Genomic DNA, 13190 nt, shown 5'->3' on the forward strand with positions numbered 1-13190 from the left:
AACAAGGCCCCGGCAGTAGACATCATTCCATTGGAACTACTGACGGCCTTGGGAGAGCCAGTCCTGACAAAACTCTACCATCTGGTGAGCAAGATGTATGAGACAGGTGAGATACCCTCAGACTTCAAGAAGAATATAGTAATTCCAATCCCAAAGAGAGCAGGTGTTGATAGATGTGAAAATTACCGAACTATCAGTTTAATAAGTCACAGCTGCAAAATACTAATGCGAGTTCTTTACAGATGAATGGAAAAACTGGTAGAAGCCGACCTCGGGGAAGATCAGTTTGGATTACGTAGAAATGTTGGAACACGTGAGGCAATACTGACCCTACGACTTATCTTAGAAGAAAGATTAAGGAAAGGCAAACCTACGTTTCTAGCATTTGTAGACTTAGAGAAAGCTTTTGACAATGTTGACTGGAATACCCTCTTTCAAATTCTAAAGATGGCAGGGGTAAAATACAGGGAGCGAAAGGCTATTTACAATTTGTACAGAAACTAGTTGGCAGTTATAAGAGTCAAGGGGCATGAAATGGAAGCAGCGGTTGGGAAGGGAGTGAGACAGGGTTGTAGCCTCTCCCCAATGTTATTCAATCTGTATATTGAGCAAGCTGTGAAGGAAACAAAAGAAAAATTCGGTGTAGGTATTAAAATCCATGGAGAAGAAATAAAAACTTTGAGGTTCGCCGATGACATTGTAATTCTGTCAGAGACAGCAAAGGACTTGGAAGAGCAGTTGAATGGAATGGATGGTGTCTTGAAAGGAGGATATAAGATGAACATCAACCAAAGCAAAACAAGGATAATGGAATGTAGTCGAACTAAGTCGGGTGATGTTGAGGGTATTAGATTAGGAAATGAGACACTTAAAGTAGTAAAGGAGTTTTGCTATTTGGGGAGCAAAATAGCTGATGATGGTCGAAGTAAAGAGGATACAAAATGTAGACTGGCAATGGGAAGGAAAGCATTTCTGAAGAAGAGAAATTTGTTAACATCGAGTATTGATTTAAGTGTTAGGAAGTCGTTTCTGAAAGTATTTGTGTGGAGTGTAGCCATGTATGGAAGTGAAACATGGAGGATAAATAGTTTAGACAAGAAGAGAATAGAAGCTTTCGAAATGTGGTGCTACAGAAGAATGCTGAAGATTAGATGGGTAGATCACATAACTAATGAGGAGGTGTTGAATAGGATTGGGGAGAAGAGAAGTTTGTGGCACAACTTGACTAGAAGAAGGGATCGGTTGGTAGGACATGTTCTGAAGCATCAAGGGATCACCAGTTTAGTATTGGAGGGCAGCGTGGAGGATAAAAATCGTAGAGGGAGACCAGGAGATGAATACACTAAGCAGATTCAGAAGGATGTAGGTTGCAGTAGGTACTGGGAGATGAAGAAGCTTGCACAGGATAGAGTAGCATGGAGAGCTGCATCAAACCAGTCTCAGGACTGAAGACCACAACAACAACAACAACATCAAACTTAGGAAAATACACGCACAAATCTCTCATAAGCAGCTCTTATTAGGATTGGCATCTTTACAACAATGAAATAAGGAGCACCAGCTCACAAATAAGGGATATTTAACAAAAATAAGGGGCATGATTGGAAATGTTGAAGAACTGCCAGTAGTATGTCAGAAAATATAGAGGTTAGATATCCAGCAGTGGAGTTAAAGGTCTTACATCAATAACTAGAATAGTGCAAGAAATAATAATGGAAAATTAACCTTAAAGTGTCTTCTCTCTGCTCTCCTCCTCAAGTCGATAGTCATCAGTTTAGAAATGTTTCCAGTAGTATTTCATGAAAATATAATCTAATCAGATAGATAAAAAATCTGCTCAACGAGTGGTAGCAGGAGTACATACATATAAAGGTATTTACATTTGCAGGCTTTCATATCCATTGGCTTCAAGGAGAAAGAAGAGGGGTGAAAGAAATGGACTGGTGGGGTGGAGGAAATGGGTGGAGTTCGGAAAGGTTGGCCAGAATCTCGGACCAGGGGAGACTTAACGGTCGGGATGAGAAGGAAAGACTGAGCAGTCTCCAACAATGTTGTTTAACCACAAACACTGTGACTGAGGCAATTTCCTTTTGTTCCATAAGTTCAGCTATTCAACTATAGACTTCGCAATAGTATAAACAGAATATTGTGATTTGCTGGCCAACAGGACCTCAAACTTAAAATGTCCTCTTTTATACGAATCTAGAGCTCATCGAATTTAACAGGAGGAAGGTGAATAATATGGGACACAAATTTCAGCTGTAAAATATGGGACATCCCATAAAAAATGGGGTGGGTCGCAACCCTAACTGTTATCACATAGTCATTGTTTAACTTGGGTATGTTCTTACTAATGGGATTCTGCTCCACATAAAAGGCATCAGCAGTATAAACTGGGACAACTTACAGGAAGAACACCAACTGAAACTCAGTGGGCACTTATCTGCGATGTGCTCACTGTTATTCCTGCATCAGGATAGAGAATTACGGACAGTGTATGTGGGCATGTCCACCAATCGAGGCAACAGGAATGGGACCAGTCGAACTCTGGAGTGTGATTTGTATCGACACAGGTAGGGGAATGCTGCGACTCTCTAGTAGGCCTAGGTGTGTTCCACAAAGTAAATGTGCGCCATCTGAATGTGGTGAGCAGATGTTCATGGCTAGTAAGTCCAGGCCATGATCCGGAGAGACTCCTTCAGAAACAGTCAACACACAGCAGACATACCTCTGGTAGGAGCTAAGCATGCACTTAAATCCCAGTATTAGTATGGGAACATGCACGGCTCATAATTGTTTCTGTACTCATGTTCATTGTGCCTTTCTGTGACTCAGTGCCTCCTGTATGTAATGAGAAGCAGTCTAGCCTGGAAGAATGACTTTGTCAGAAAGCTTACCGTATTTACTCGAATCTAAGCCGCACTTTTTTTCCCGGTTTTCGTAATCCAAAAAACCGCCTGTGGCTTAGAATCGAGTGCAAAGCAAGCGGAAGTTATGAAAAATGTTGGTATGTGCCGCTACAACTAACTTCTGCCGTCGAATATATGTAGCGCTACGCAGGCATGCTTTGTAGGCACAAAGATAAATACTGGCGCCAAAACCCCTGCGTCAGTAAATAAATTAAAAAAAAAAAAGTGGAAGACGAGCTTTTTTCCTCCGCCGCGAGTTTCGACCACTGCATTTTCATACATTATCCAACAAAGTAAATACAAATTCCGTATTGTTCATCTTCGAATGTAGCACAATTTCAGTGTACTACGAAAATCTGACTGGCAAGACTGTTTCGGATGTTTGTCAATATGGCCAACTCTACGTTCTGAATTTTTTCCTATCTGTGACAAGAGATGGTTGCTAATAGGAACCTGATGAAATTTGAATCACATACAGTATTCTCTTCACCATAAGAATAATACGAATATAAACATTTTGCCATGTATTCTTTCGTGTTTGCTGCTATCTCATTTAAATCCTGTCTGCCTAATGAACTACGAAACTAGAGTGAGACAACAGCCAACGCGGAAGAATATACGTATCGTGTCATGTTTATATTCGTATTATTCTTATGCCTAATAGTGATACAGTCAGAAATGAAGCACGGCAAGTGACCAGATTTTTAAATCTAAGATGACTAATTTCTGTGCAGAATTTGATATAATAAAGAAGCGGCCACAAAGATTTTCAAACGGAGAAAAATTTTCGCCTAACTCTCGTTCAGAACATGTTCTATCATATGCAGTCTATTATTTGATTCTTGTTGATCATTATCAAAGAAAGCAGCAGTGTAAGTAACTCCAAATAGCAGTCTCTTGCCATTGATTCGCTAATGAGACGATTCCTCTCTCTCTCTCTCTCTCTCTCTCTCTCTCTTTTTTTTTTTTTTTTTAATTGTGCGCAGCGGTAGCGCGCTCAAAAGCAAGCCATGCCGCGAGCCGCGACAGGCCGTAGCACTATCAGAATGCGACAAACAATGCATGACACAGTGCAGTAATGCATTTTCAGCTTAAGAGTAACGCAAACACCTATAACAAAGAAAACGGCACTTATCAGATCAAAACAAAATAAGCAATTGATTCAAACCAGACGTGAAAAAGGAAGGGACCCGTATAAATACGGACGGAGCGCCTGACGCATAGCAATGGCTATGTGGTAAAGCTTAACTGCTAAGCTTACGACTCGAACCAAACTACTGTAGCTGTATCGTCATTCATTCGACCTACATTGTGTCTCATATTGCAATGGACCAACTTTGTTTTGATTTGGAGGTGCGGCCTAAAACTTTTCTCTCCCCTTGAATTCCGAGTCTCAAATTTCAGGTGCGGCTTACATTCGGGAAATTTTTTTTTCCTTTATTATGAGTCTCATTTTTCAGGTGCGGCTTAGATTCGAGTGCGGCTTAGATTCGAGTAAATACGGTAATTATTTTAGCTGTCTTTTTTGTTGTGCTGGCCTGACTCAGTGCCTCCTGTATGTGGCGAGTTGCAGTGATTGTGTGGCTAAAGAAATCATCTGGATCAGTCTTACCCAGCTGCAACATTTGTACTGCTGTCTTGGTTCACCAGAATTTATACAGTGGATGTGAGTGGGTGGCGACTTTTGTTGTGGTCAGAATGTTGTACCCCACCTTTCCACTGTCATGTGTTGATGCATTGTTGCAGTACACTTCCACTTAGTCGACACACATTAGCATTGTTCCATTTCAAATACAGAAAACATATTTCCACAAGATACTCCACTTTACAAATGGGTCGGGTCATTTTGGTCTGGCTAGAGTACTGTAGAAAGAGGGTTTCAATATGTACGGGGACTACAGGCATGTACTTGTGAATAGCCAAACGTTTATTTAAGCAACCTTAAGGTTTAAAGACAATATTCAAAATTTTTTGGTTATCCCTCTTGTAAGTTTTATAGTCTTTTTCTAAACTGTCTGTTTTATTTGAGACAAAAGTTATTACATGTATTGTGTTTGTGGCAGTGGAACTAATATGTCACAGAACTGAAAATAAATTGGCCACAAATTTACACTCTTTTACACACAGAATGCTATGTTAGGTACTGATGCTTGTATTTACAGATTTTGATAACTGTTGTGAAAATGATAACCATGTGAAATGCTCCTGTAGCCAGTGTAAATGACATAGAAAGTTAGTAAATGTGTTTTTATTTTAAATGTGTCTTTGGTTCAGTGCAAATACCTAATTCCCTTCCACCACTGTCATAATTTATTGTGTATCAGACATTATATTATTTATTGGAAGGTTTATTTCAGCCTTGTAATTTCATGTTACAGAAGTGACATTTAAGTGGTCGTTTGGCCCTTTTCGCAGGAAAGTGAGCAGTGATCCAGACTGGCAGGAGTTTATGCAATACATGATTGAGCTCGCCTTTGAGGCCTGCAAGGCTGTGGAAGAAGTGGTGAACAGTTCATCACCTGAGGGACACCTACCCATGGATTTCACACCAGGTACACCAAGTGCACTCTGCAGACATTTTTTGCAGCTGCAGCTATAAATATGTAACATGATCTGCTACCCCATACGAGGCGTCACACCTTCACTGCAGCTCAGGGTTGGTTGGTTTCCATCACAGAGCAACTTGAGCCCCTACTCCTCTGCTCATTTGTGGCCAGTATATACTTTCTGTGTGCCTACGTGCAACTCGGTGCATGTTGTAGGTGAGTGATGACCTGTCCCCTCACAAGGAGAGGTCTGCTGTGGTGGAATCAAGTTTATAAAGTCATCTATATGGTTACAAACATTGCTGTCCCAAGCTTCACACCGTGCAGCCATTCACCCTAGTGGACCCTCATTTGTGAGTAACCAACGAAAATAATATTTCAGAATTTTTCGTGATCCGCTTCAGCTTAAAAAAAAATAAACGTACAATAGACTCCTTGTGCAACATAATGGTTAAACTATTGGCCTCATATTTAAGACATTGAGGTTTTGAATTTGGTTAGATGCCTTGAAATTTTTTTTATTTTTAAATCTTTATTAAAATGATATTGAACATTATTTTTATTCAGGTAACTGAATTAAATGTACTTTTTTTTTATTTTTTATCTTCGTCACATCATTTTAATCAACATATCAACTTTTACAGTTGCTTTCATTTCTTCTTCCTATCATTCTTTTTCCCCTTGGAATTTTTGTGCTTGTGATATTAATTATTTTTACGTATTAACTTTGATGTAACTTCTTCCGATTTATCATTCTATATTTTTATCCGTGTTCTTGCATTCATTATTTACGTTCCTCATTTTGCTTAAATTTTGTTTTATTTATAATCCCTTCTTTCATTTAAATCTTTATCTGCATTGTTTTGTCAACAGTGAAATAAGGATTAATGTTTTAAATGAGTTTATGATGTTAACCATCCAAAAAAATGGACATCTTTTTGCACGGTCAATTTAAATACATTATTCCAGCTTTTGTTTTTCAACCAGTAAATTGGCAGTTTCAAATATTTAAATATTCTTATAGACAAATAAAAATAATTAAATTCACTTGCACAAAGACCCCAAGTGAAAAAAGAATGATAGGAAGCAATTGTAAAAGTTAATACGTTGATTAAAATGGTGTGATACAGCAATGAAAATTTTTAAAAAGTTGCATTTAATCCAATTAATTGATTGAAAACTATGATCAGTCTTTTTGATAAAGATGTAAAAATAAACATTTCAACACAATTGACGAGATTTGAACCCACAAGCTCTGACACATGAGGCTAGTACCTCCACCGTAATATTGCCCAAGCAGTTTGTTGTACGTGGCCTTCTTAAAGCTAAATTGCATGACATGAAATTCTGAACTTTTTTCCTTCATTAGCTACTCACAAATGAGGACCCTGCAGGGTGAATGGTTACAGGGTGTGAAACTTGGGATCTTAACCTACATCAGCATATAGGTGATTTCAAAAAGTCAACTCCACTGCTGGGGACCTTTCCTTCTTAGCTCGTTATTATATTCTGTCCACAAGTTTATGTGACAGCCACACCCTATGTCTACTTCATTGGATCCTCAGTGTACATGCAACCTAGTAGCTCACATCAGAGGTTAAGCACCTGATACATAATAGTCACAACACAAGGTCTTGCTTATCTAGTATCTAGCTGTGCCCATCCATATGAATTCTGAACAAAAAATTCCATAATATCCTTAATTTCATGCTATGGTGTGTCTGACCGAAATGTGTTTGGCATCGCTGCACATGTCTGTGTTTAATGTGTAACTGCCAGTAGTTCCATTGTTGCATGTCTGTTAGTTGTTGTTCAGTGCTGTATTGTGTAGAACACTGTGTGACACAGATTGCGAATTTCGAGATGACAAAGTAAGGAGCAACGTGTTTGCATTAAATTTTCTGTGAAACTCAACAACATCTTTACACACACACACACACACACACACACACACACACACACACACACCAAATGATACAGGAAGCCTACGGTAATGAGTACATAAGCTATATTTGGTGTTATGAATGTTTCACACAGTTTAAAAATGGCCGTACTGAAGGCTCATGTCAGGAATGTCAACTAAATTATGCATGCCAGTCAAATGACTGTCCAAGAGATTGCAGAAGAATGTAACATTTCAGTTGGATCAAGTCATAAAATCCCGACACTGCATCTTGGAATGCATCATGTTGCGGCCAAGTTCATCCCACGGCTCATGATTCAAGACCAGAAAGACCTTCACCTTGCAATATGTGAAGAGCTTTTGGATCATGCAAACGAGAACAAGATGATCCTTAGAAGAATTGTAACTGATGATGAGACTTGGATCTACAGTTATGATGTTGAGACCAAGGATCATTCTTCATAATGGGTCGGAGGGCTCTCCATGACCAATAAAAGCCTGTCAGGTCAGGTCAAATGTAAAAGCCATGCTGATAGTTTCTTTTGCCTTTGAAGGATATCAGTGCGTGCTGTGACGCCTGGGAGAAAATGTGAGGAGGAACAGCCTGAAATGTGACGAGACAATTCATGGTTCTTGCATCATGAAAACGCACCTGCACATTCATCCCTGTTAATGCATGACTTTTGCGCAATAAACGGAATCGCTATGTTGGCTCATTCTCCTTACTCTCCAGACCTGTGGACTTTTTCTTGTTTCCAAAGTTGAAAGGACAAAGATTTGCAACAATATGTGAGATGAAAGAAATTTTGCGATGGTGTTTCACACAATTCAACAAGAGGCATACCAAGACAGCTTCCGGGAAGGTAAGCATAGAAAAATTTTGTGGACAAAGTTCCGTAATTTTTCGAACACACCTCATAAAACAAAAACATTGCTGCTGTCTGGAAGAAGCTACACTGTACTCCCATTTTGTGTGTGTGTGTGTGTGTGTGTGTGTGTGTGTGTGTGTGTGTGTGTGTGTGTGTGTGTGTGTGTGTGCGCGTACGTGCACGCGCGCACCTCCACACCTCATTACTTTTATACTTCCTTATATTATACTTCCTCCAGTTGTGACTATTGTGAAGCCACAAGCCAGAAGCACAGTTGCATTTTTATCTCATTTCACTTGAAATAAACATATGTTACCATGTGCTGTACATTTTTTAGAACCCTTATGTATTAATGTACTTATGTATTAATGTACTTTTGAGGAGAGCTACATAGGCAGCTACTGAAAATGCTGTCATCTTTCCTGTCAAATTCATTGCTGCCACAGCTGAGAGTCTCAGTCTACCTGCCTGAAACTCATCTCCTATATTCTATCCACCACAGAGATATATAAACAGTTACTTTTTTCTTGTATTGCTGTTATTGTTTCTACTCATCAAGCTGTGGCAAGAAGTGACACTCATAAAAGGTATCAATGTTTGTAAGCTTTTGGAGACAGTGGCTCCTTCTTCAGGCAGTGGGATGAAGGAAAAGAACTAGTGTTATCTAGGAAAAGGGGTAGAATCCAGGAAAGTCACCCCAAACCCCAGGTCAGGGGAGACTTAACAGTTGAGATGAGAAGGAGGGACTGATTGTTGGGGACTGCACCAGATGAGATTTGAAAACATGAGAGCTTAAAGATGGGAGATAGGGTAATACGCAAGAAAAAGATTACAGTGAAACCTCTTTATAATGTTCCTCCATATAATGTTTTCCTCTATATTAAGTCCGTTTTTTTCAGTCCCGACTAAAAATCCTTATAAACAATGTTAAATTTTCCTCTTTACAAAGTTTCCTCTATATTACAATTTTCTCCATATAACGCTCATATTTTTGGAACCCTGGTCAATTATTTACCTCTTTATAATGTTTAAGTGACTGGATGTAGACACATAGATTTTTGTTCTGTGGATTCACAATTTGCAGCGGCTCAGGAAGCTTGTGCTCAGCGTGTTTCATATGTCAGTGGCAGAACCCGGTCACATGACATGTGACGCATATTCTGCTTGCAATCTTTTTGGTGCCATTTCAGTCGATGCTTTGTATTCATAGCGTGTTGTGTGAGCTGAGCAGCAAACAGTTTGTGTGTCTAGTGAGAGTGTGTCTTCAATATAACTTTTTTTTTTAAGCTTTCATCAGTGAACATGAGTGAAAAGTGGAAGAACATTTCTCAGGAAGAGAAGTTTTCTGCTATTAAAAAAGTGGAGGCATCTCCTGGTGTGAGTCACGTGGAGCTAGCGAAGCAATTTGAACTGGTCCCCTCAACACTCAACACTACTATGAAAAACAGATCGTCGATAATGGAAGGGCTTGAGAATTGTGGAAATTCGAAACGTATCCTTTGAAACCATCGACTTACGACGAAATGGAGGAAGTTTTATTAACTTGGTTTCAGCAAGAATGCGCTGCAAACATTCCTATAAACTGAACTATTCTGAAGGAGAAGGTGCTTCAAATATCACTGCAGTTAGGAATGGAAAATTTTAAGGCGTCCAATGCATGGATTGATAAATTTTGATAGCATCATGGTGTTGTATACAAAGCGGAATGTGGAGAAAGTAAAAGTGTGGACAAACCAACTGTAACTCAGTGGATGCAGACTCTCCCTAATCTGATACATGGCTACAAACTGCATGACATTCATAACACTGACGAAACTGGCATGTTTCTCAATTTAATGCTGGATAAGACATTTACTTTTCTTGGGGAAAATTGCCATGGCAGTAAGAAGAGCAAGAAACATCTTACCGTTTTGTTGTGTACAAACGCCGATGGCAGTGAAAAACTGAAACCTTTGGTTATCGGGAAGCCAAAAAATCCGAGGTGCTTCAAAAACATTTCTACGTTTCTGTGCAAATATACAAACAATGCCAAGGCATGGATGATGAGTGATATATTTTTACGTTTTCTCAGAGAATTTGACGCCAAAATGGGGAGTGCTGCAAGAAAAGTGCTGCTGTTTGTGGATAGATGTGAGGCACATCCACCAGACATATCCTTTCTGAGAAATGTGACAGTAATTTTCCTGCCACTCAACTGCACCAGCCACCTGCAACCTTTGGACTTGGGAATACTACACGCCCTTAAGGTTGAATATCGGACAGCCCTTGTAAAAAAGGCCTTGAATTTGAGGGACCAAAGAAAACCAGGAAGCCAGCAGAGCTCACAACTGAAGCTGAATATTTTACAGGCAATGAATTTAATTATGTACTCATGGAGGGAAGTCAGTGCTGAAACTATTAAAAACTGTTTCACAAAAGCGGATTCTGTGAGAATGAGATGGCAGCTCGTGTGGAAGATGTTGCAAGTGATTTGCAAGAGTTTCAGGAATTAATAGGTAGTGATTCTGCACTTTTGAGAACTTTGTGGCTGTGGATGACAATGTGGCTACCACAGGAGTACAAAGTATTGAGGAAGTGACTGCAGAGAGAAGCTTGGAGAATAATAGTGGTAGTGAAAGTGACAGTGACAAGGAAGATGACCCTGTGCCCTCATATACTAAGGCAGCTGAAGCCTTTGAGACATTCAGGAGATATATGATGGCCTATAGACTTGAGGACAGAATGAGCAATAAATGATTGCCATCCAGTCAAGGAGAAACAGAAAAAAAATATGCTTGCTTGAATATTTTAAAAAATCATAGGTCTGTGATTTTCAGATTGCTTAGATTCCTAGAGTTTTGTTCAAATTTAAGTTCCATTTCATAATTTAATTATTAAAGTAATTTTTTGTAACTAATTCTTTTTTAATCTGTACCATTTACTGTGTTTTTATGTAATATGTTCAGTATATCATAAACAAAATTTGGCTCATATTCTATAATTGGATCAACTGAAGAACGGGATACCACCTGTCAGCTTTGGACAGTGATGTCATATCTTAAGAATCTGTTATAACTTTTTACAGTACAAACTGATCCATTTACTTTTACACGTCCACCTACCGGGCCCCGTGTTTTAACTGCAAAATACTAATCATTTGATACATTGATCATTTGCAATGAATATCATATGACGTTATTGTGAAAATGTAAAATGCCATCTGTGGCACCATTTGTCAAAGCTGACTAGTGGTATCCCCATCTTCAGTAATGCCCTATAATTATTATTTGGAAGCCCTCCTCTTTATAGTGTTTTCCTCTATACAGTGCTCAGAATTTGTGGTCCTTGGAAAAACGTTATATAGAGGTTTCACTGTACCACCAAAGCATCATGCATGAGTTAATAGGAGTGAAAAGCTAGGTGCATATTATGTGACAGAGATAGGAGGAAGTGGTGAAAAATAGACACATCATAAAATAAAAGATGTAGAAGACTAAAAGGGAGTGAAGGAAGGAATAGTTACTGTGAAAAAATGCCAAGACCGAAGAAATTAAATTAAGACCAAGTGGGTGGCGAGAACCGAGGACATGTTGTAGTGCCAGTTCCCACCTACCAACAAACAGCAATACTTGCATTTTGACAGTTGCCGTCCTTTTCATGTCAAACATTCCCTCCCATACAGCTTTGGCATTTGAGGCAAACATATTTGTTAAGATCACAGCAATACACCGCATCCAGTCCTGATAATGCTGATCCTCTAGAAAACAACTTAGGAGTACACCACTTGTCACTCAGTATTATCCTGGCCTTGAATGTATTGATCATTTACTTCGACGAGGCTATCACTTCCTAAAATCCTGTCCTCAAATGATGTCCATTCTGCCTGACGTTTTGCCCAACATACCTAGAATAGCTCTTTGTCACTCTCCAAATCTCCACAATATCCTTGTCATACCCTATGCTCCACCATCTCCCTACCCTATGGCTCCTGGCTCTGTGACCATCTCCTGTGTGACTTGCCCTATGCACCGTACTATCACAATCTGTATCAACCCTGTAACTAGCAAAACATATACTATCAAAGGAAGAGCCACCTGTGAAATGACACATCGTATACCAGCTGTTTTTAAACTCTGTTTGGCCGTTTACATTGGCATGATCACCACCAAGTTATCAGTTAGGTTTAATAGGCATAGGCAGAAGGTGTATTCTGCCAACAGACAATATTCTGTTGCAGAGCATGCTCTAAAACCAAACAATGAAGACCTCAGTGCCTGTGTCATGACAGTTCCCCACAGTCATTTAATGAACAAAGTAAGAGCATATGGACTATCAGACCAATTGTGTGATTGGATTGAAGAGTTCCTAGATAACAGAATGCAGCACGTCATTCTCAATGGAGAGAAGTCTTCCGAAGTAAGAGTGATTTCAGGTGAGCCGCAGGGGAGAGTCGTAGGACCGTTGCTATTCACAATACACATAAATGACCTTGTGGATGACATTGGAAGTTTACTGAGGCTTTTTGTGGATGATGCTGTGGTATATCGAGAGGTTGTAACAATGGAGAATTGTACTGAAATGCAGGAGGATCTGCAGCGAATTGACGCATGGTGCTGGGAATGGCAATTGAATCTCAATGTAGACAAGTGTAATGTGCTGCGAATACATAGAAAGAAAGATCCCTTATCATTTAACTACAATATAGCAGGTCAACAACTGGAAGCAGTTAATTCCATAAATTATCTGGGAGTATGCATTAGGAGTGATTTAAAATGGAATGATTATATAAAATTGATTGTCGTTAAAGCAGATGCCAGACTGAGATTCATTGGAAGAATCCTAAGGAAATGCAATCCGAAAACAAAGGAAGTAGGTTACAGTACGCTTGTTCGCCCACTGCTTGAATACTGCTCAGCAGTGTGGTATGTGTACCAGATAAAGTTGATAGAAGAGAGAGAGAAGATGCAACAGAGAGCAGCGCGCT

The 13190-nt window shown here is 39.4% G+C and overlaps 1 protein-coding gene across 1 annotated transcript in view; it reads left to right on the forward strand.

The window, feature by feature from the left end:
- LOC126424664 (thyroid adenoma-associated protein homolog) overlaps positions 1 to 13190 on the forward strand; it is a 249010-nt gene that overhangs the window by 144294 nt on the left and 91526 nt on the right. The window contains 1 exon segment of the mRNA XM_050087394.1: positions 5325 to 5461. Coding sequence (XP_049943351.1) covers positions 5325 to 5461 — 137 coding nt within the window.

The sequence above is a fragment of the Schistocerca serialis genome, chromosome 10 (genome assembly GCF_023864345.2).
Source record: "Schistocerca serialis cubense isolate TAMUIC-IGC-003099 chromosome 10, iqSchSeri2.2, whole genome shotgun sequence".
Taxonomy (NCBI): Eukaryota; Metazoa; Arthropoda; class Insecta; order Orthoptera; family Acrididae; genus Schistocerca; species Schistocerca serialis.